Below are 23,867 nucleotides of genomic sequence, written 5' to 3' on the forward strand. Positions count from 1 at the left end.
ACAGAGCTCTGTTCCATCAGACTGCGGGCAACTTGGTGGACACAGCTCTACCATCTTTAACTTTCTATGATTGCCTTGAGCATGTGCAGGATCAAGCATGCTAGCTCCTGCAGGCTAGTATGGAAAAGGTGACATTGCTACTGGCCATTTATACTGCCAAAGAGCTCTGGGAAATCAGACCTAGCTGGGTGTCCCCAAGGAAAGGAAAACAGATTTGATGAACAGCAGGACAGTCTCTGAGGTGCAAAGATCATGGCTAGAACAGAAGAAAACAACAGTCCGGCTATGAATGCTAGGATGTGTGAAGCTGAGACCAACGTGCACTGAACTTCCAAGGGGTGGCAGATGTAGGCACTCAGGAGAAATTCACCAGGAATATATGGACCAGAGATAAAAGGAATCTGGCTGGGCGCAGTGGCACATGTCTGTGATCCCAGCGACTTGGGAGGCTGAGGCAGGAGGATCACAAGCTCAAGGCTAGCTCTGGCAACTCAGTGAGACCCTTTATTGAAATAAAAAAATAAAAAGGGCTAGGGATGTAGCTCATGGGTAAAAATGCTTCTGGGTTCAATCCCTATTACCAAAAAAAGAAATCTGGGATCTGTCAGTACCTAGGGGGTATTGACAGAAGAAGTATGAGATCACTGAGGGTTGAGTGTTATTACAAGGGGGACAGGAATCTAACCCTGGGGTTCTCCAACATTAAAAGCTCATGGAAGGGGCTGGGTTTGTGGCTCAGTGGTAGAGCACTTGCCTAGCATGTGTGAGGCACTGGGTTCGATCCTCAGCACCACATGTAAACAAATAAATAAATAAAGGTCCATCAATAACTAATAAAACATTTTAAAAAGTTAATAGGCAAAAGCTCAAGGACAAGAAAAGCCTGCAGATGAGCACAAGGCACAGTCAATGAGGCGAGGAACCAGCCAGCACCCTGTAAGCCACATAAGGCACAACTTACAGAACAAAGAGGGGTCATCTATGTCAATTGATGCTTACCTTCATGGTGTGAAGAGTTTTTTTTTTTAATTTTTTTTTATTTTTAAATTTTAGTAAGACAGGGTCTTGCTAAGTTGCTTAGGGCCTAAGTTGCTGAGGCTGGCCTCAAACTTGCAATCCTCCAGCCTCAGCCTTCTTAGTTGCTAGGATTACAGGCATGAGCCACCACACCTGGCTGAAGGTCATTTCTGACCTTTTGATAAGAGAAACTTCCATGGGACAGTAGGAGCAAAATGTAAGGGATATATTTAGGAGCAATAGCAAGCAAGAAAGGAGGGAAAGCAGAAACCATGAAGATAGGCAACTTGCAGAGTTTGGGTGCATAAGGAGAGCAAATAAGTGGGGGAAGAGCTGTCAGGGATATTGGTCTAGAAGTGGGTTGTTGCATTCTGTTTTTTGCTCTTTTTTTTTGCATCAGAGATTGAACCCAGGGGCGTTTAACCACTGAGCCATGTCTCCCAGCCCCTTTTTAAAAATTTTATTTAGGGGCTGGGATTGTGGCTCAGCGGTAGAGTGCTCACCTAGCACATGTGAGGCCCTGGGTTCGATCCTCAGCACCACATAAAAATAAAATATTGTGTCCAACTACAACTAAAAAATAAATACTTAAAAAAATAAAATAAAAAATTTTATTTAGAGACAGGGTCTCTCTGAGTTGCATAGGGCCTTGCTAAATTGCTGAGGCTGGCTTTGAACTTGTAGTCCTCCTGCCTCAGGGATTACAGGCATGTGCCACCATGGTTGGATAGGTTGCTGGGTTTTTTTTCATTTTTTCTTTTTTAAGTTAAGGCAGTTGTTTTCTGCAAATGATATGTAATGAGGTTTTTTAAAAAATATTTGTTTTTTAGCTGTACTTGGACACAATGCTGCTATAAACCTGGGAACATAAATCTCTTATTTATTTTTATGTGGTGCTGGGGATCGTACCCAGGGCCTCGCACGCGCTAGAGTGCTCTACTGCTGAGCCACAACCCAGCCCTGTAATGAGGCTTTTTATTGTGGTAAAATATACATGACACAAAATTGATTAACCATTTTTAAGTCTATATAGTGCAGTGGCATTAAGTACATTCACAATGCTATTACTATCACTACCATATATTTCCAGAACTTTTTCATCACCCCAAATAGAAGTTCTGTGCTTATAAACACATGTCCATTTCTGTTTCCCCTAGTCCCAAACACCTCCCATATGAATTTTCCAGAAATGGAATCACAGTATTTGTCTTTTTGTAAATGGCTTATTTAATTTATTTCACTTAGCCTAATGTCTTCAAGGTTAATCTGTTTTGTAGCGTGAATCAGAATTTCTTTCCATTTTAAGACTAATATTTCATTGTATGTGTATGCCACATTTTGTTTATCCATTCATCCATCAATAGACACTTGTGCGGGCTGGGGATATAGCTCAGTCAATTGAGTGCTTGCCTTGCATGCACAAGGCCCTGGGTTCAATCCCCAGTACCCCCACACACACACACACACACACTCACAAAAAAAAAAAATAGACACTTATGTTGCTTCTGCCTTTTGGCTATTGTGAATAACGCTGCTATAAACCTGGGAATATAAATCTCTTTTCAAGGTCCTGTTTTCAAGCTTTTTGGGTATACATCCAGAAGTGGAATTGCTGGATCATAGGGTAATTCTATAGCTGTTTTTTTTTTTTTATAGGAACTACCATAGAAGAATTCCACAGCAATTATAGCATTTTATACTCCCAACAATCATGCACAAGGATTCCAACTTCTCTACATCCTCACCAGCATTTGTTGTTTTCTATTTTGTTTTGCTTTTTATAATAACCACTCCAATAACCACCCACCTCAGTGAGGTGAAGTGCTAGCTAATTATAGCACAGATTTGCATTTCTCTAGTGATAAGTGATGTTGGAAATATTTTCATGTACTTATTGGCCATTTATATTTCTCCTTTGGAACAATATCTATTTAAATCCTTTGACCAGTTTTTGTTTTATTTTTCTGTTTTCTATGTGTATGTGTGGGTGGATATGGTTTTTTGATGGTTTGTTTGGCAGTAGTGGGGATTGAACTTGCTGCTTTGCCACTGAGCTACCTCTCCAGCCCTTTTAAAAATTTTTATACAGGGTCTCAACTAAGTGGCTGAGGCTGGCTTTGAACTTGTGATCTTCCTGCCTTAGACTCCAAAGTTGCTGCAATTACAGGCATGTACCACTGCACCTGGCTTAGGCTTAGCTGTTTTTTAATGGGGGTAGTTCTGTTGTTGAGTTGTAGGTCTCTTTTGTGGGGGCTGGGGATATATCTGATAAAGGATATTAATCCTTTATCAGATATATAATTTGCAAATATTTTCTCCCACTCTGAGGGGTGCATTTTCATTTTGTTGATAGTGTCCTTTTTTTTTTTTTTTTTTTTTTGGTACTGGGGATTAAACCCGGGGTACTCAACCACTGAGCCACATCCCTAGCCCTTTTTTATATTTTATTGAGAGACAGGGTCTTGATGAGCTGCTTAGGACTTCGCTAAATTGCTGAGGCTGACTTTGAATTTGTGATTCTACTGCCTCAGCCTCCTGAGCTGCTGGGATTATAGGCGTGCACCACCATGCCCAGTGACAGAGTCTTTTAATGCACAAAACAAATGTTTAATAGCCCACTAGCAGCATCTACAGATATGTCTAAATTTAATCTCAAGGACAATTCCTTGGGCAGCACAAAGAGCAAGATTCACAGCTGGCTTCCCAGGTTAGGGTTTTATAAGACCCCAACCTTCCTGAAAAGGCTGGTTGCCTAGAGAAGGCTTGATATACGGTCTTCTCCCCAGGGCCGTTGAGGTAGTCCCAATTCCCAGGCTATCAGTGAAGAAACAGAAGCCTTCATGGATTATCACTGAAGCAGACAGAGCAGCAAAGATGCTGGGATCTTAAAAGGTGAGTAATTTTCCAAAGCTCTTCCATTTCCCCAACTGTAAACTGGAAGTGGGCCTCTGTGGGCACGAGGTTGGTGATAAAGGAGGCCCTAGGAGCCACATCACAAAGAAGTTGGAGGCACAGAGGACTTAGAGACCCAACCCTGGGCCCAGGCTCGTCAGGCCTCGACATTTACATGGACCTTCCCAGTTCCTTACATGTTCTCACCTCTGTCATGTCTTGAAACCGTGAAAAAAAAAAATCATACGTATATATTCTGCCTACGGTATACCATGTAACTTGGTGCAGTGGGGATGTTACTGGACTTGAAATTGATAGCTTTGGGTATAAAACTTAGTCCTGCCGTTCAACAACTTGAGTACCAGGCTAGGAACTTCGCATGGCTCACAACCTCAACTTGTAAAATGCAAACTGAATGGCAAGCTCAACGCTCCCCAAAGTCCCTATTTTGTCCAAAGCCTGGCACACAGCAGGTGCTCAATAAATATGGGCTGACTCTAAGGAGGTATCTGAGTCCCACAGAGGAGAATTGACTTCCACTGGCTCCGGCATTCAAGGAGAACCTCTCAGCAAGCAAATTTTACACCAAGTGCTCTACAGTCATTATCTTATTTCATTTTTGTTATATAGAAACAGTTTTTGAGAGGTTAAGAAATTTAATCAATCTCATGTGAGACTGAACACACAGATGATTTCCAAAGGCCTGATGCCCCCCTCCATCTTTTTATTAAAAACCTACAGAGGGTAGGCATGGTGGCACACACCTGAATTCCCAGCAGCTCTAGAGGATTGCAAATTTGAGGCTGGACTCAGCAACTTAGCAAGACCCTGTCTCAAAATAAAAAATAAAAAGGGATGGAGATGGGGCTGGGGTTGAGACTCAGTGATATAGCACTTGCCTCACAGGTGTGAGGCATTGGGTTCTATCCTCAGCACTGCATATAAATAAATGAATAAAAAAAAAAAGACCATCAACAACTGAAAAAGGGGGGAGGGCTGGAGATGTTATTGGGAGGTAGAGTGCCCATGAATTTAATCTCCAGTAACACACACACACAAAGTTAAAAGCATAATTCAATAAATACCCATATACCCTTCTTCCAGGTTCAACAATTGCACATATGGCCACATTTACATTAGCATGCTTTCTCTAAACATATACGTATCTTGAACTACATGTTTAAGGTGTGATAACTTTTCACCCATTATGTACTAAACGTGCCCCTCCATACGTTGAAACCTTGACTACTCCACAGAATCCTATTGGAGAAGGGGGCGGGGGGGGGGAGCACAATGACTTAAATGAATTCATGATGGGATTAGTGCAATGATAAGAAAAGATACCACTATTGAGCTTGCACTAAGAGCATGCACCAAGGAAAAGGCCATGTGAGGATGAAACAAGAAAGCAGCTCACACACCCACCTCACCCACATCCAGGGAAAACCAGGAAGAGAGCCCTTACCAGGACCAGTGCATGCTGGCACCCTGATCTTGAACTTCCAGTATCCAGAACTGCGAGAAAATAAATTTCTGTTGTTTAAGCCACCACATCCATGGTATTCCACCACAGCCAGAGCAGACTAATACAACCTCTAAATACTGCCCTACATCTGCTAAGAATAAAGACATGATCACACCCCCCAAAAAGCAGCATATTCAACATCCAACACATATTTAAAATTTCCCAAAATTGTCTTCAGAATTCTATTTTCATAGCTGCTTTATGTTTTTTTTTTTTTATTTTTTTTTTTAACCAGGATCCAGCCAAGAGTCAAGGTCTTCATATTGTATCTAGAACAATCCCCCCCATACTTTCTCCCTCTCCCCCAGTCACCCACAATCTGAAGGGACCTGAAGAGCCCAGGCCACTTGCTTTATAAAATGTCTCACTTTTTACACATAGTTTGGTGTTTCCTCATGTTGCAGCTCAGGTACAGTTTTTTTGTTTGTTTGTTTGTTAAGAATTCCTTGTAGGAGTTGCTCCATACTGCGTCCCAGCAGGAGAGTGCTAGGTTGGAGAACCTGGTTAATTTAAGGTGATAAACGCGACCCGCTTGGAACCTCTTTACAAAATGAGGCGAGCCATCAACGTTCTCAGCTCCGCCCCTTCCCTTTAAAATACTGTCAAAACCAGCTGCGACGAGCTGGGGACATAGCTCAGTTGGTAGAGTGCTTGCCTCGCGTGCACAAGGCCCTGGGTTCAATCCCCAGTCCCCACCATACCCTTACCACTCCACTATATTACCCTGATTAGTCTTCATATTTACTGTGACTGAAATTATCTTGTGTATTTGATTCCTAGGTTACAGGCGATGACAGAAGGNCCAAAAAAAAAAAACCCCAAAACAAACAAGCCCAAAAACCAGCTGCCACCCCCAGTAGAGGGCTCACCACCGGAAGTTCCCTCTCCCTTCCCATTCCTGCCGGTCTTTGCCCCGCCCCCTCTCTGCCCCGCCCCCGTCTAGCTTTGTCCCGGCCCATCCTAGCTGTCTGGTGGCCGGGCCCACTAAGCGGGCGGAACCGAAAGTATACTCCACTTCACATCGCCTGCCCGGGCTCTTAATCCTGGAGCACAAGGCGCCCAGGAGGACCCTGTTCGCAGTAGGCTTCCGGGCGCACGCTGTCGCCGCGCTCACACCGGAATTCCCGGTGCTGCGGCTGTCGGCGTCCGTGCGTACATCTCTGCCGCAGCCATGGGGATCTTGGAGAAGATCTCGGAGATCGAGAAAGAAATTGCTCGGACGCAGAAGAACAAGGGTGAGGGTCGGCCCGGAGTCGCCTCCCTTTTTGCCTACCTCAGTTTTTCTGTCTGTAAAATGGGGGAGGCCTCAGAGAAGTACTGCGGCCGCCCAGCGCGCCCGAGGCAGGGCCAGGTGGGATCGTGGTCCCAGTGCTCCTGACTAGAGAGTCCCCCATTAGATCTGATCAGTGCTAGACCAGGTGGCCGAGTGGAGAATTCCCTGGAGAGTTCGTAGTCTTCCCCTCTTGTGCTGGGAAGTGCAAGGGAAGACCTCTCCCAAGAGCAGCCTCACCCTGCAGCCCCGAGCCAGTGAGGTATTGCAGGTAGTCAGGACTTGGAATCTGGAAGACCTGGGTTTGAACCCCAGTTCCACCGCCTACTAGCTCTGACACCCTGGAAAGTCATTTCCAAGTCATACCTTGGAGCCTCAAGGTCCCCATTTACAAATGGTGATAGTAATAACCCCCTGCTCCATCTCAGCTCCCAGATTAAGTTAAATTGGATAACATTTACAAAGTACTGAGCACAGGGTGAGCACCCAATGTTTAAAATAAATTTCCAACATAGATACCACATGAGGAAGCAAGAAATCTGGAGATTGAATAGGAGAGGGGAGGAGAAAAGAATGTGACACTGGGCGCAAGTGAGACTTGAGCTGGAAGGGTGTTACAGGTGAGGGGACACTGCTGAGGAAAAGGGACAGGAATTGAGGAACGCATGGTAGGACAGCAAGAACAGTCTAGATAAGGAGGATGCCAGGTAATGGGAGATGCAATTCCCTGGGCCAGTGCTGTGGGGTTCAGGTTTGCAGGAGCAGGAGGCAAGAAACCCAAGTCTCATTGACTGCCCTCCCTTGGCTCCATTTAGTCTGAAGGCTGAAGAGTTGTGGAGCTTCTATGATTCATTCATTCTGTAAATTGTTTCCTGAGCCTTTAAAGTGATGAACACACCAGGCACATCTCTGCCCTCACAAATCTGTCCCTTCTGTCATCGCCTGTAACCTAGGAATCAAATACACAAGATAATTTCAGTCACAGTAAATATGAAGACTAATCAGGGTAATATAGTGGAGTGGTAAGGGTATGGTGGGGACTGGGGATTGGGCCTGCTTAGGTGGAATGATAGAGAAGACCACAATGAAGTGGGTATTTGAGCTAAGGCCCCAAAGAAAAGAAGGAAGACTGTTCATGATAAAAGGAACAACTAGTTCAGAGTCCCTAAGACAGGAATGAACTTTGAACATAACTCAAAAGGTCTGAGACTGGAGTACCGTGATGGGAAAGGAGGAATCCAATGATTTAGGGCTTCATGGGTCGTGGAAAAGACTCTGGGTAATGGGAGGTGGCTGAGAATGTTAAGCAGGGGAAAGCTAGTTTGATTTCTGTTTTAAAAGTTCCCTCTGGTTGCTGTGTGGAGTATCACCCCGTAAGGCCTGAAGAAAGTATCAGGAAGGCCTAGGGGAGGCTAGAGATGCTGCTGCTCTGGCCGTGGTAGACAGGGATATGCAAAGGTGACTGAGACCTACTCCTTCTCTTTAGAGGTGCTGGGAATTTTGTGATATAGGATGACAGGAAGGACCATAGGAACCTGACTGTTGCTAAATCCATATCTTAACCCTTTCATACTGCCATCAGTTCACTCATTCATTTGCTAAACTCTGCCTGAGTTCCAGGCTGAGGAAGCTTGGGGTGAAACTACCACAGTTCTGGCCATATCAGTCAGGGAAGTAAGAAATGAGATAGTTTCAAGTAGTCTAAGAGCAGTAAAGACAATAAACAGGATCATGAGGCTAAGACAAGCCTGAGGAGGGGTGGGGTTTACTGTGGATAATGACCAATTTTTATTGAGTACTCACTATGTGCTAAGTGGTGTTCTAGTGCTTTCTCTAAGCCTTACAGAAATCCAGCATGGTTGTTATTGCTAACATCCTTGTTTTTGCAGGTTAAGAGACTGATATACAAGAAGATTAAGTAACTTTTCCCAAGTAAAACAGCCAGTAATAGTTGGGTGGAATTCTGAAGCACAGGCTCTCAATCACCATTTGACATTACCCACTGAGGTCAGGCAGGAGAGGGCCCTTTGAGTTGCTCCTGGAATGGTAAAAAGGAGCCAGCTCTGGGAAGATCTGGTTGAAGTACAGGGAACAATGCATTCAAAGGTCATGCGGCAGGAATGAGGTCAGCTTGTTCAGAAAAGATAGTTGGAGAAGGAGCCAGGGGCTGGGTCACATGGGGTCCTGGTTGTCAGTCTCAACTAGAGTTCCCTCTATTAGATTTTTTGACATGTGAAATAAAGTTCCCCATTAATAATATAAGTTATGTACCCATAAAATTTGAAAAAAAAAATCAATATAATGTCCTAATAGTAATATAAAGAGGAGAAAAAAGGAAAATAATTTATGATGAAAATAAGTGTTATTTCACCATATGAATGCTGGAGTGCTGCTAAGGTACCAGGAAGTTATGATGAAACAAACTGAGGCACACCAGGGTAGAATCACCAGGGATGTGGCACCCACGGTGCAGATGAGCGAGGATGGATTGTGCTGGGCACTCATTGTCCCACAAGAGGTGTTGCCATGATAGCATGAAATCCCAGAATAATAAATTTCCAAATAAAATGTGATTGCCAGGTATGGTGATATATGCCTGTAATCCCAGCGACTCAGGAGACTGAGGCAGGGGGATTGCAAGTGTGAAGCAAGCCTCAGCAATTTAGTGAGGCCCTAGGCAACTTAGTGAGACCCTGTCTCAAAATAAAAAATAAAAAAGGGCTGGGGATATGGCTCAGTGGTTAAGCACCCCTGGGTTCAATGCCCGGTGTCAAAACAAGAACAAAAATAAAGCATGATGCAGCCTTCCCTTACTGTGCACAACAGTTATATTTCTGGGAATTCCAATATATATTAACACTGCCAAAGAAAAATGTCCTGTTTTTATGTGGCAGCAAAGTTAGGTTCTAGGCCCTGGGGATCCTAACCCAGGTTTCCCTTTGTGGATATCTTAGGGATATGACAAGTCAATCAGAGTGAACAGAATATATCTCTAGGATTTCCAGGATGCTCCCCAGGGAGCAGTGCTGCCTCCATTGAGAACCACTGACATGGGGGTGGACTCAACAAGAAGACTAGATCTTATTCTAAATGAGGTGAGAAGCCAAGAGATATTTTAAACAGAGTGGTGGCTTTTTCTTTCCTGATTTCCTTAGTGGTGATTGTTGTCTGGTTCTGATGTTCCCTGGCCATGTGTGGGGCTTCAGTTGACCCATCATCAGATTTGGAAATTCTGGATACCTACCTTCTATCTTGCTTTGCTTCTTTTAGCCACCGAGTATCACCTGGGCCTGCTGAAAGCAAAACTTGCCAAGTATCGAGCCCAGCTCTTGGAACCATCCAAATCAGCCTCAACCAAAGGAGAAGGCTTCGATGTCATGAAGTCAGGTGATGCCCGAGTGGCACTGATTGGATTTCCCTCTGTGGGTAAGGTCAGTGATGGTCAGTGTGGGCCTTGGGGAGTGTATTAGTCAGCTTTTTGTCTTTGTGACAAAATACCTGAGTAAAAACTATTTAAAAGGAAATATTTTTGGCTCCTGATTTCAGAGGTTTCAGTCTATGATCACCTGACTCCATTGCTTTTAGGGCTTGGGTGAGGCAGAAACATTATAGTAGAAACATTATAGTGGTAGGGAAAAGCTGTTTGCTTCCTGGCAATTGGGAAGCAGAGAAAATGAGCAGAAAGGGCCAGGGACCAGATATAGTCCCCCAGGGACACAGTAGCCAAGGACCAATTCTCCAACTAGGTCCCACCTCTGCAGTTTCCCAGTAGGCCATTTAGCTGTGAATCCCTCAATGGATTAATCCAGTGGTGAGTTCAGAGCCCTCATGGGATCCAGTTGCTTCCCAAAAGCCCCAACTCTGATCATTACTGCAGTGGGAACCTAACTTTCAATATAGAAGCCATTGAGGGATGTTCCAGATCTAAACCATAATAGGGAAGAAGGCAAGAGACCATCTTCAAACAGATGACCATTCAAGCCTCCCCATCACTGCCTCTCCGGGTTAGCCCCTGGGCCAGAGAAGACCCTACCTCCCCCTGCGCTCGTCCCTCTCATTAGCAATCATCGGTCTCCCCCCTTATCCATCAGTGCAGATGTTTATTGAGTGTGTACCTTATGCTGGCACTATGCCAGGTCCTGGAGACAGGTCAGGGAACAAGTGAATTCTGTCCCTGCCCACACAGAACTCCCTTCTCCCAGAGGATGGAACCAAAGCAAGTGGTGAGCTGCAGCGGGCAGTGAAGTCCTGAGTTATGTCAGGGTGTGGGAAGACTGCTCTGATGAGTGGTTATCTGAACAGAGGCCTAAAGGAAGTGAGGGAGCTTGGAGAGCCCTAGGTGAGAACCTTCCAGGCAGAGGGAGGAGAGCAAGTCTGTTTGGTATGCTGGGATGGGAGAGTGGCTGGGTTTGAATGATCATCAGGGAGAGCAGAGGACATTAATCAGAGAGGATGGGGGCTTTGGAGCTGTCAGAAGGATTTTGGCTTAGAGAGAAGAGTGATGTGGGCACCACTGCAGAGTTTTCTAAGAAAGAAGGTTTCTTCTAAAAAGTTGCTCGGTTTAGTGCTAAAATCCATATTGTTTTACATTGTATGTGGAGGGTGAGGTAAGTGTCGTTTCATGGTTTCAAGCAGAAAAGAAACATGATCCAAAAAGTTTTTACATTTCTTATTTTAGAATAGTCTTAAATTTACAGAAAAAAATGGCAAAGATAGGTCAGGGAGTTCCTGTTGTACTCCACACCCAGTTTCCCTATTGTTAACATCTTGCACAAGGATTACACACTTGTCACGACTCATGAATCATTGTCGACGTGTTCATTTTCAATTCAGGTCCTTATACAGGTTTCCTTACTTAACTTTCCCTACTGTGTGGATCCACATCACTTTTTTTTTTTTTTAATGATAGTGGGGATTGAACCCAGGGGTGCTTAACCACTGAAACACATTCCCCACCCCTTTTTAAAACATTTTATTTAGAAACAGGGTCTTGCTAAGTTGCTGAGGTTGGCTTTGAACTTGCAGTCCTCCTGTCTCAGACTTCTGAGCCTCTGGGATTACAGGTGTGTGCTACCACACCTGGCCCCAAATAATATTTAACTGTCATGTCTCCCTAGACTCTTCTAGGCAGTTTCTTAGATTTATTTGACTTGATGACCTTGACCTTTGCAAAAAGTTGGGGTTTGTCGGGTGTTTTTCTTGTGCCTTTATCTGGGGTTCTGGTGTAGGGAGGAAGCCCACAGAGGTTAAGTGCTGTTTTCCTTCACGTTGTGTAAAGGGTTCATGCTGTCAACATGACTGACCAGTGTTGATGTTGACTTTGACCACCTGGCCCAGGTGGTGTGTTCAGGTTTCTGCACTGCAGAATCACTCTGTTTCCTTCCTCCTCTAGTACAGTAACACTTAAATGGGCAGGACTTCACCTTCTGGAGGGGGGAGAGTTACATAAATTTTTGGAATTGTTGTCTATAGGAGATTTCTCTCTTTTCTCCTGTTTATTTGTTACTTCTTAAATTTGTTTTGCTGCTGGGGATGGAACCTGGAGCCTGACACATGCTAAGCAGGTGCTCTACCACTGAGCTCCACCCTCAGAGCCCCATTTATTGATTTTAGCACCTTTTTTATTGGTGTATTATGATTATACATAATAGTGAGGTTCATTGTGGCATATTTGTATATGCACATAACATAATTTCATTAGTTTCATTCTCTAGACATTTGTTTTACTCAATCTTGATATCCGCATGGGCTTGTATTTACTTCTATGCCGTCTAATCCTTCCCTTACTGTTTTGTTGTTCAGATTGTTCTAGCTTTGGAGCTATTTCACTTGGCTTTGTGTGTGTGTGTGTGTGTGTGTGTGTGTGTGGTACTGGAGATGGAGCCCCAAGCCATGCCAGGCAAGCACTCTACCACTGAGCCTGCCTTCGTGGTTGTTTTTTTTTTTTTCCTCTTCATGTGGTGCTGAGGATTGAACCCAGTGCCTCACCCACGCTAGACAAGTGCTCTTCCACTGAGCTACAGCCCAGCCCCAGGACCCTGGCTTTTGGACGTATTCCTGTCATTGTGTTTCCCAGCACTTCCTCACTAACACCTCAGAATGCTCAAGGCTCACCTTACATATTCTCTGTCCTACTGTAGAATCTGCTAGTTCTCCACAGAGCCCTGGTTCCTTTTATTGGAGAATTGTGTATTAAAAACCAGATTCAGGGTACTGGCTTAACTTTTATGGGGATTGAACCCAGAGGCACTTTACCACTGAGCAACATCCCCAGGGGCTCGCTAAATTGCTTAGGACCTTACTCAGTTGCTGAAACTGGCCTCGAATTTGTAGTTCTCCTGCCTTGGCCTCCCAAGTAGCTGGGATTACACGTGCCACCACACCTGGCTACTGACAAACTTTTTTTTTTTTAATAATTTTATTTTATTTATTTATTGTTTTTATGTGGTGCTGAGCATCAAACCCAGGGCCTTGCATGTGCGAGGCAAGTGCTCTACCGCTGAGCCACAATCCCAGCCCCCTGACTAACTTTTTAACAGAATCATTGGCTGCTATATGGATGATAGGCAAGGGCAGGTAAAGAAAGGGTAGACACAAGGCCAGTAGGATGCTGCTCGAATGCAGGCCACATGAGCAATGATCAGGGCTTGTATCAGGTGCCAGCGCGACTCCTGAGTCAGTTCACTGTGCGCGACTCCTGAGTCAGTTCACTGTAAACAGTGTATAGAGCTCCTTCCTCTGGGCCAGGGATGGGAAGTGGGCCACAGCAGCCATTTCTTGAATGCTTGTTGCATGTGGGGGGTATACTGGCTGGATAGTGTTTTGTTACATTTGCTTTCTTGCCTGTTAAATTGGTATGTGCATCAGACAGAGAAAGAAATTGGTAAAAGCCTCTGTAGTTACTGAGGGCTGTGCCCTGGGATCTGGGCCCTATGGCAGATTCCACCTGCACTATTGGAAACATGGACTCTCCCATCATGGGAGGGCCCAGGCTTCTTACCACAAAGGTCAGACAGGATTATACACTATCCCAAAGGTTGCCTCCAGAAGCATTGCTCAGTGTCTTGGCAGTGATCGCTCCCAGGACCATTATCTTTCATATGCAGGACTGCTCACAGCCTTCCTGGGGCAAGAGCAAACTCTGGATCCTGGATTCACAAGTGCTATGGGGCCAGGAAGGCTTTCTGACGCATGTGGGGGACCCTTTAGAAATCAGGTACCCACCTTTATCTCAGACCTGAGGCCAAGGAACACAGGGGCCCCCCTGGTGCCTAATCCATCATTCAGAGCCAGAGGCGAGTCTCTCAGCTGAGCAATTATTTTTGAAATACCTACCCAAACCTATAGCTGGGAGCAAGGAAGGCTCTTCCTGCTGCCCACACCCACCCAGCAGGCCTTTCTCCCTGTGGGGACTCTCCTAGGAGACAGGAACAGGACTTCTCAGTGCATTGATCTTCTTTTTCTCCTAGTCCACCTTCCTGAGTCTGATGACCTCCACGGCCAGTGAAGCTGCATCCTATGAGTTCACCACTTTGACGTGTATCCCTGGGGTCATTGAGGTAAGTGGGGTGTGCCGGGCCCCAGGAGGGGAGAGAATGTGTGTTTGTTTGCACTTTTGCAGATACTTTTCATGTGTGTATAAGTAAGAGGGTGGACGCTTCTGCAGGGGGGCAAGCTCAGAGCTGAACTGCTTTGCTCTGAAATAGTGGCACTTCAGGGGACCCCAGAGATGCCCAGCTGGGCCTGGAACCCTGACTCATTCGGCCAGCATATGGCAGCGCTGCCTGGTTCCCTTTAGTGCTCTGCTCTCCACACTGCCTCAGCTCTGTCATTAACTACTGGCTGGCTCCATCCTTCTGTCTCTTGTAAAGCTTCAAAGCCTTGTGGGGTGCTTGCCTTGGGCAGCAAGTGCTTTGACTTTAAGTCTCCAAGGTGAAGGAGTCTCTTTGTGAAGGGTTGTTGTCATTAGCTATGAGTTTTATGGAACTAGATCTCAAGAGCCCTCTGAGGCAGTTCTTAATCTCCTAGGCTCTGGGCTGTGCCAAGCTGAGGTGAAAATGAGGCTCACAGGTGGCCATAGTTGACATCTTTGTTTCCCATAAGCCCTGAGGTATAGAGCTGTCATAGGTGTCTCAGGGTCAAGCAGGCTCTTTGCATCAGTCAGCCATCCTTACCTTACATTGTTCTCTTCTGCTCTCTAGTACAAAGGTGCCAACATCCAGCTCTTGGACCTTCCTGGAATCATTGAAGGCGCAGCACAAGGTGTGAGGAGGGACAGGTGGGTGGGAGGGAGACAGTGGAGCTCTGACACTGATTGTTGGTTTCTGGAGGACTGTCATGGAGATCAACCTGGATCTCTGGTTATATTACCCTATTTTCTAGAAAGGACAGGCTCAGGTTTAAGTACTGGTGCATACTATCTCTGTGATCTCAGGCAAGTGATTGCCTCTATAAAATGAGCAGGCATTCGCAGCGTAGTTCTAAGGATTAAGTGAAGAAATGTTCACGAAGCTTCTAGCCTGGGCTTGCTACAAGGTATGGGTGGGGAAAACAGGTATGTCATTATCCTGCCACTCCACTAAGGTGGTGACTTTAAAACAAGTCTCCATGAGTAAAACAGCTTTGGACTGAGGAAGAATACCAGGAAAATTAAAGTGGCATGTGGCAAAGACCATGGTGGCTCTGTAAGGACAGGAGCTTGTGATATGATGGGCTGGGTGGAGGTCCTACGTATGTGGCTACACTTGCCAATGGGTAACCACCTCCCTTCCACCCATCCAGGGAAAGGTCGTGGCCGTCAAGTGATTGCTGTGGCGCGTACGGCTGATGTTGTCATCATGATGCTGGATGCCACCAAGGGAGAGGTGCAGAGGTCTGCGCGGTGGGGCAGGGGGGCAGGCTTACTTGTCTAGGGAGGGTCCCCTGCGTTCCTGGGCTCACGGTGGGTGCTCTGTGGGTCCTTGGCTCTCATATGGGAGTACTAGTGACTTCATCTCTAACCCAGCAGCACCCAGCCGGGATGTGCTATCCTCCAGGCTATGTCTAGATGGCACAGGATCATCTTGGGGCTGGGAAATAAGGAGCATGGCCTGGCTCTGGCTTCTTTCCACAGAGGTCTAAGTGCCCTGGTCACTGTCCGGAATCTGCCACAAGTCCAACCCAAGCAACAGAAGTGTTGACCCTCCCCACAGCCTCTTGTCCAAGGGCACACCGGCCTACGTCTGCCGCAGCAGACCCATGGGGGTCCTAAGGGCCAAAGCAGCACCTCACTTGGTTACTTCCCAGGGCGTCATGCTGCTTGCCCGTGCATGGTGACTGCACGCTGAGCCAGCCTCCCCTCTGACCATGGCAGAAGGGTTTCACTGCAGCTTTGGGGCATTGTATTGCTGGGGTCAAGGAGGGAGCTGGTTTCCACGTGGGTCCAAGGGGCTTCCTGGCTAATGTGCAGGCTGCAGAGCCTGCTCGTGGGCAGCCAGTGAGGGGCTCATGAAGCGCTCTGTCTAGGGGTCTGCTGGAGAAGGAGCTGGAGTCAGTGGGCATCCGCCTCAACAAGCACAAGCCCAACATCTACTTCAAGGTAGGCTTCTTTGTGACCAGGGCAATGACAGCTCTGGACTGCCTGAACCTTGGTGGAGGCCAAGAGATCGTTGCTATTACCTCTTCATCAGCAGCTCTCCCTGTTCCTCTCTCCTGCTCCAGCCCAAGAAAGGTGGTGGCATCTCCTTCAACTCAACAGTCACGTTGACCCAGTGTTCGGAGAAGCTTGTGCAGCTCATCCTGCATGAGTACAGTATCCTTCCCAAAGAGCGGTTGGGGCATCCTAGACAGAAGGCTACCTGGGATAGTGGATCACCGTTAACAACTCCTGAGCCATCTGAGCAGCCTCTGGAAAAGTTCCACCCAGACTTCATGAGCCTGCCAGGGCTTCCCCAAGCACCAAAGGAAGGCTTCCTGGCTCCTCATTGAGTTCTAGACACCCTGGTGGCCAGTGACATCTGGGAGAAAGATGAGATGTCATGGGACATCTGGGGGTTCCTGGCCTGGAGAAGCCTCAGGAAGGATCAGAGGCTATGTGCTGCATACCTGTTATCAGAAGCCTTGAGGACAAGTCAGGGCCTCAGGGGCAGTGTTGAGCTCAGCAGAGGGAGAACCCATAGTGTCAGATGTGATGACCAAGCGAGTTGTAAGCCCCTGGTCACCAAAGATGTGCAAGTAGGGGCAGAAAACCCCCAGAGGGAAAGTGCATGTGGAACAGACTGCGTCAGCCCAGCTTTCACAGGATGCTCCTGCAAGGAAACCTAGAGATCCATCGGGATCCTAGAAGTACATTTCCCTGCTTCTTGACCACAAAGATTTAAATGGCTTATTGATTGAAATTTTTGCATATTATGGTTTGGGGTGAAAAATGAGAGGGCTCCTCAAGCTTTAAAATCTTTTAGAGGGCTGGGGTTATGGCTCAGTGGTAGAGCACTTTCCCAGCATGTGTGAGCACTGGGTTCGATTCTCAGCACCGCATATAAATAAATAAATAAAGATCTATCAACACCTAAAAAATATTTTAAAAAATAAAATCTGTAGAACCTGCAAGCAGATCATGGCCAAGGCCCCTTCCAGCCAGCATGTTTTTTGCTTAGCTCTTTGGACACCTTTGGAGCTCTTGGGGTATGAGGGGCTGTTGGTGTACAAATTGCCCTTAATCTGAGTCCCTCAGAGATCTTCAATGCAGAGGTGCTTTTCCGAGAAGATTGCTCCCCAGATGAGTTCATCGATGTGATCGTGGGCAACCGGGTGTACATGCCCTGCCTGTATGTAAGTGGTACCAGTGCTCAGGGGTGCTCATGTGGGTGGAGTGCCCTGGCCCTGGGCCATGTGGCCTTTCCCCCGGTTGCCTTTCTTGAGCTCCTATGACCTTGCCTGGCTGCCACTGCTCTTGCCCTGGGCAGGCTCCTCGAGAGTTGCAGAGGGCTGGGGCTGTGCATATTCCTCCCCTGCCCTCTGCCTCAATTGCTGCTTCATTCTTACAGACATGGAGAGCTTGAAGCCAGGGCTATAGCCCAGCCATTCCTTTTTTGGGGGAGACTAGCCACTCCCAAGCCCCTGTACCCTTACCCATCCTTGAGGCAGCAGTGGGAGAGGGGGCGCTCAGGTGAGCGAGGATGAACCTGCAGGCAGGTAGATGTAAGATCCTTTCCTGCCCTGCTCTACTCCTTTTCTTCCCCACTACCCATCTCTACCTTTTCAATCTCAGGTGTATAACAAAATTGACCAGATCTCCATGGAAGAAGTGGACCGTCTGGCCCGGAAACCCAACAGTGTAGTCATCAGGTAAGGTGCTGACCTCCTGACACTGTGCTGTCTTTGCTCTGTGTTCCCGTCCCAACTGACAGGCCTGGAGGAAAAGTCAGGCACCTCTGGCTTCATTTGACCTCATGAAGTCCAGCCTCTCCTCCCAGAGGAGAGCTCTCTGTTCATGAGGCCCAGGAAACAATGCAAGTGCCTCAACTGCCACTGGTTGTTCTTGGCAACTGGGGGGCTCTGGGTAAGCAAGGATTTCAGCATTGAGGTTGAATGGTAAGGGGCTTCTTAGCCTACTAATGAGCCAGTGTCCCCCAGAGCCCTGGTACAACCTCCTGTCCTGTGCTCTGGAAGTCATGGCTTATATCTGACCACAGCTCAAGGGGAAAAGGGAACTAAGCTCTCAGGTGGGCAAGGTCCATCCCTGGCCACCTGCTTCCTGCCCTTCTCTACAGGATGGGTCCCAGGGTGCTCCCCAAACTGGCTGCACTGTGCTTTTTACTCCCCAGCCCTGCCCTGCAGGGTTCCTCTTTGGGATGGATTAAGTACTTGACTTTGCTTTTTTCTGGCTCAGACCAGTCGTTCTGCAACTTCACAGTGAAGCCCAGCATGTGGGAGCAAGATGCTTAGGGACCAAGTCGGGGTGGCTGCCACAAATGATGGATGAGGACCATTTCCTGGGACATTTCAGCCCCTGCAAAGAGCAATGTCCCATCCATAAGGCGGTCTCAGCTCCTCTCCCCCCTCTTACTATATCCCAGGTCCCTCAGGCCACGGAAGGACATGCTTATCCTCAGGGCATGAAAGGACATGCTTGTCCTCAGGGCACAAGAACAGAGCACACCTTTACCTGCTCATGCTCACAACAGTTCTCCAGAGGTTAGGATGCATTTGAGGTCACTCAGTCAAGTCAAGGTTCCCCACAGGTCCAGCTGCTTTCAGCCCCTGTGGGCTGCTCTGGTCCTTGGCAGCCACTCTTTCTTCTCAGGGTGATGTGAACTCTGCGTTCTCAGTCTCTGCCCATCATCCCATCTCAACCCAGTTCCAGTTAGTCTCTCATAACAGGCCTAAGCCAGGCACAGAGGCTGTGGGCTCTTCGTAGAGCATAGCCATACTGGCCTTAAGGGAGACACTGAACTCTGAGCATGATTGTCATTGGTAGCCAGGAGTACTTCAGGGAGACAGGCTAGTTTCCTCATGGGAGCTTGTAGGGCCATACTGGCCTTGGTGCCTGGCCAGCAGAGGTCATTCCAGTGAGAAGCCTCTGAGTCCCCTAGGCTGCTACCTGACTAGACCATTTCCTTTCCCTGTAGCTGTGGCATGAAACTGAACCTGGACTACCTGCTGGAGATGCTTTGGGAGTACTTGGCCCTGACCTGCATCTATACCAAGAAGAGAGGACGTGAGTCTGGTGGGACTCAGCTTAAGAAATGACTGAGCTTCACCCTTCACACAGGGCTGCTAACCTGTACATGGTACCCAGAGATCCCAGTTCCAACCCTGGCTCAGATTGTCTCTCAGAGCAGGCCACTGCTCTCCATCCCAGCTGGTGGAGGCCTCTCTGTGAGCCTGAGTGGCAGAGAAAGCTGAGTGCTGGGGCTTCTAGTAGAGCCTGCCCTAGATCCCCACTGACCACAGCAGTCCCTGACCTCCTGACCTCCCTCTGCAGTGGCAGGCCCCACATCAGGAGCTTTGATTGTCTTCCTTGTGTCACACACATTGACAGGCCTGCGTCTGGGCATTTTTCCATCCTGACCTTGTTGATGAATGGAGAGCTACAGCTTCCCTGACTAGGCTCCAACAGCCACTCGCTTCCTGTCCATTCAGTCCAGATGCTCCAAGTGGCTCATCTTCATAAGTGCCATCCTGGCTGATGGGGTGGCAAACATATGAATCCTGGACTTTTGATTTTCTGTCATGTTCAGAGTTGTAGAAGATAGCACAAGGGTGTATCCTGAGAGTGTACTGGCTATTGGGGGCAAGGTTAGATAAGACCTGGGAGTCCAGAAGTGCCTCCGCAGCATGGGCCACGACTGGTTGATATTCTCCCCCTATCTCCCCCTGCAGAGAGGCCAGACTTCACAGATGCCATCATTCTCCGGAAAGGGGCCTCTGTGGAGCATGTGGTGAGTTGAAATCTCCTTAAACAAGAGTGGGAGCTCTGTGGGTCCTGGGGTTCCATTCTGCCTGGGGTGCTCGCCTCGCCTGCTCTTGGATACGAAGGCAGGGTCTGGAGTTAGACGGGCCAGAGTTGAGTCCATGCTACCCCTCCCCACCTGCATGTCGGAGCCCTGCCTTTCTATATGGTGGGATGATGCTGTGGCTTCCCGAGCAGTTAGGAGGGTCACAGCAAATGGGGGGGAAATGTGTAAGGCTCTCAGAATTCCACCTGGCACAGGGTAGATGGCAGTGAACAGTGGTGCTGTCTCCCTACTTCTGGGGCTTCAGGCTCCTTGGGGCCATGGCTGTTGTCCATTCTGGTGTTCAGTCCAAGACAGCTACTGCCCCTGGTATTCCTAGATTGTTAGAAGGTTTCTCTACTGTGAGCCTGGGAGAGACCTGCTTCTGTCCTCTTACCTGGTGGCAGACTGGCCATTTAGTCCCAAGCCTGGCCTGCCCTATCCGACTCCTCAGCCTGGGTGGCTTTGACTGCTTCCTTCTCTCAGCATGTGTTTACTGAGCATCAAAACTGAACACAGTAGACCAGTCTTGCCAAAACGAGGGTCCTTTGGGGCCAGTAGGTGGCAAGCACCCAGTCCTAGAACTAAGCCATTGTACTTATGGGTAGTGGAGGTGGCACCGGGTCCGTACAGAGGTCAGGAAGGCATTTTGGAGGCGGCAACCTGAGCAGCCCTGTAGAGCAAGCTAGACTTCACAGTGAAGACTGGGGTGTGTATAGAGGATATCTTCCCTGGATCGTATTATGGAGGCAGGGGACCCTGTGAGACCCAGTTGTCCCTGTATTAGAAAGACACTGGTGGGTAGTCCTGCAGTCTGGTCTCCTGCATCTGTGAATTCAGCCCAAGGTCCCGGTGCTGGCCTCCAGGTGATGAGACAAGTGGGGTCAGGTGAAAATCCTCAGGGCCTGGTTGAGAGGGTCAGCAAGCCAAGCAGGAACCATGGAGACTAAGAGTACCCACAAAAGGAGCTCCATGATGGAGGCTCCGTCCTACAGGCTTGTTCCTGAACCTCTAGCTGCTGTGTCCCCTGCCAGAAGCCCAGCAGGCTGTAGCAAATAGATGCTGGCCCTTTCTGGATTCTTCCTGCATTGCTGGGGAGTTTTTCCTACCTCATCAGGCCCAGCTGATTGCAAGAGAGGATGTGGGCTTTAGCCATGCCTGGGAGGAAGAATGGGACACCAGGAAGAGGAGTGTGTGCCAGGCAACAGTAAAAGCAGGTTCAGAGGCCCCAGAGCAGGAGCAGAAGCCGAGAGCAGGGGCCAAGGTAGCAGACAACAGACCCAGGAGTGAGAACAAGTCAGCAGGCTGGGGATGGGCTTTGGGGGGCCTTCCCTTCACTGGCCACCTCCATTTTAGCTCATGCTCCCCACAGGTGACACCTGTCCCAGTTGCCACAGAATATAAGTAAATCTCCTGCCCTGCCCAGGCCTCTGCTTATATGCTGACCATAGTTAGACCTACGATCTTACCCCAGCTCCTGCCTCATTTTTCTCATCCAGGGATTACAGACCCACAGAGCCCTTGTAATCTACCTGGCCTGGACCCCTGTTGGTGAATTAATCCACTGATTAATAATCTGATCCACTCTCCTAATTTTTTCACCTCTGAAAATTCTTACCTTGTCTTGCACATGAGTTTTTGGGGAGAACCTCATATTTGAAGCATTAATACTTGGTCACCAGAATCAGCTAGCTTCCTGTATTAGCTCAGGAAATGTTATTGCAGGCCTGGGCCTGTAAAACTTGTAGGCACTTGGGAGGAGAAGCAATGTTGCAGTCTGTTCCCTGCCACCACCACTGTGCTGCCATCACAATGGCACCTGGTGGTCCACATTCTGGGGCAGTTGCTGGCTGCCTCTCCAAGGTCTCTTTCCAACTTCCTCGCTGCTAGGACTTCTGTGACCTTCCATCTGTACCCAGGAGTGTTGAGGAATGTAGGCTGCAGTGGGGGATAGGGGAGCAGGGATGTGATATGTGGGGTGTGCTGCAGGCCACAGCTAGAGCCAGCAAATATGAGAGACAGTGACCAAGCAGTTGTGGTTCCAAACTGAGGCTGATGTCCTGAAAAGCCACCCTGGCCCATTCTGAAGTAGCATCTGTCAGACTGTATTCAGGAGGGGCTGGCAGAGGGGCTGCAAAACTCAAAAGCCTTCCTACCAAACACTGCAGCTCTTTGGGCAGATCCAAGAGTGGGAATGTCAGATCCACTTGCAGCATGACTAGGAAGCCATGTGACATCCCTTGACTCAAGATCTCAGTTGCTGGAGTACCTACTGTGAGAATAGCTGCTGCCCAGCACATGCCCAGGATTGTGGGTAGACGGCTGAGCTCAGGTGGCCCCTTCGGTAGTACAAGGTGGCTAGCTGGTTGCTTTCCTATGACCTCAAGCCAGGGGTGGAGGGATGGCTGAGGCCTACCTCCCAGGGGTTGTGCCTAATCCTCTGGAAGCAACAAAAACGTTGAGTGCAGGAACTCACCTCTCTGATTCTCTCCTGTCTCTAGTGCCACCGCATCCACCGGTCACTCGCCAGCCAGTTCAAGTATGCCCTGGTGTGGGTGAGTCCAGGCGGAGGCGGGTGGGGATTTAGGTCCAGCGTTGCCCCTGGGTTAGGCTCAGAGCAGGACGTTTGCCCTCCTCCACACAGCATCCCCATCCTTTCATGTGGGGGCCGCTATGACTCTTCTGCTTTGTGGAGTGTGTAGACCCACCCAGCTTAGACATGGGCCATCCCCACCTCTGAGATCCTGGGAAAGTCAGACCACTGGGCATCTTGCTATCTGGGCATGTGGGGCTGCTGATGCCAAGGCCCCCACTTTACTCTGGCATTCATTCCCAGTACAACTCCAGCCTTGGCCAATCTAGAGGCTGACATGGTCCCTCTACCCCATCCCTACCCAGGGCACCAGCACCAAGTATAGCCCACAGCGAGTGGGCCTCACCCACACCATGGAACACGAGGATGTCATCCAGATTGTGAAGAAGTAGCAGCGCCTGCCAGCCTCGTCGCCTGAGAAGGTGTCCCCCCCTGGGACACACAAAAGCCCAAACAGGAAAAACACAAATACATATGCCCCAGGAAAGGGTTCCCTCGAATTTCTGCTGTTTCCAGAAGCTTCTTCAGTAGGCAGATGATGAAGAATGTTGGGACAGAGGGGTGAGGTTGAGGGACTTGGGCTTTGTTGGGGACATTTCCCATGAGCCTGATCCCCCTGGTGGGTTTCCATGTTGGGAACTCGTAGCCTATATCCCTACCCCTGATCCCTGTTGGGCACTGAGGGAGCAAGTTACCTACTTACTCCCCAACCAGGGCCTAAAACTGGTGGCAGGCTCCATGCTGGTTGGGGAGATGGGTCCCTGAGGCTGTAGCTACTGTCAGGGTACCTTGTTCCCTCAGCTCCTGCCAGCTTCTCTGGTACTCCAGGAAAGGGCTTTCCTAGGACAAAAGCCCCATACGTACCCCCCACATGGGGCTGTCCCCCCACATGGGGCTGTCCCATGGTGGAAACCAGATCACAACCTGAGTGGTCCTAAAGTGCCTCCCTTCCCAGGGCAGCCCCTGCCCAGCACAAACCCCAGGACCCTGCCCTGCACACCTGGGACTGATGAGTTTGGACTCTTGTTTTCTCTCTAAGCCCCTTGCTTTCCTTTCTAAAATAAAGGAATAAAAGTTATTTCTGTTCAGACTAAA

The 23,867-nt window shown here is 48.3% G+C and overlaps 1 protein-coding gene and 1 non-coding gene across 2 annotated transcripts; both read left to right on the top strand.

Moving 5' to 3' along the window:
• The first annotated feature begins 6,055 nt into the window (after positions 1 to 6,055).
• Trnaa-cgc lies at positions 6,056 to 6,132 on the top strand. Its single transcript has one exon. It is a non-coding gene; the product is annotated as a tRNA-Ala (tRNA).
• Positions 6,133 to 6,509: 377 nt separating this feature from the next.
• On the top strand, positions 6,510 to 23,867 carry Drg2 (developmentally regulated GTP binding protein 2). The gene is made up of 13 exons (XM_015503480.2): positions 6,510 to 6,669; positions 9,975 to 10,135; positions 14,174 to 14,263; positions 14,906 to 14,966; positions 15,486 to 15,576; positions 16,209 to 16,281; positions 16,404 to 16,494; positions 17,416 to 17,513; positions 17,953 to 18,029; positions 19,313 to 19,401; positions 20,067 to 20,125; positions 22,681 to 22,734; positions 23,078 to 23,867. The coding sequence occupies exons 1-13, from the start codon at positions 6,606 to 6,608 to the stop codon at positions 23,162 to 23,164; spliced, it is 1,095 nt and encodes a 364-aa protein (XP_015358966.1). The 5' UTR covers positions 6,510 to 6,605; the 3' UTR covers positions 23,165 to 23,867.

This window comes from Marmota marmota, unplaced genomic scaffold, assembly GCF_001458135.2.
Source record: "Marmota marmota marmota unplaced genomic scaffold, marMar, whole genome shotgun sequence".
NCBI classification, from domain to species: Eukaryota; Metazoa; Chordata; class Mammalia; order Rodentia; family Sciuridae; genus Marmota; species Marmota marmota.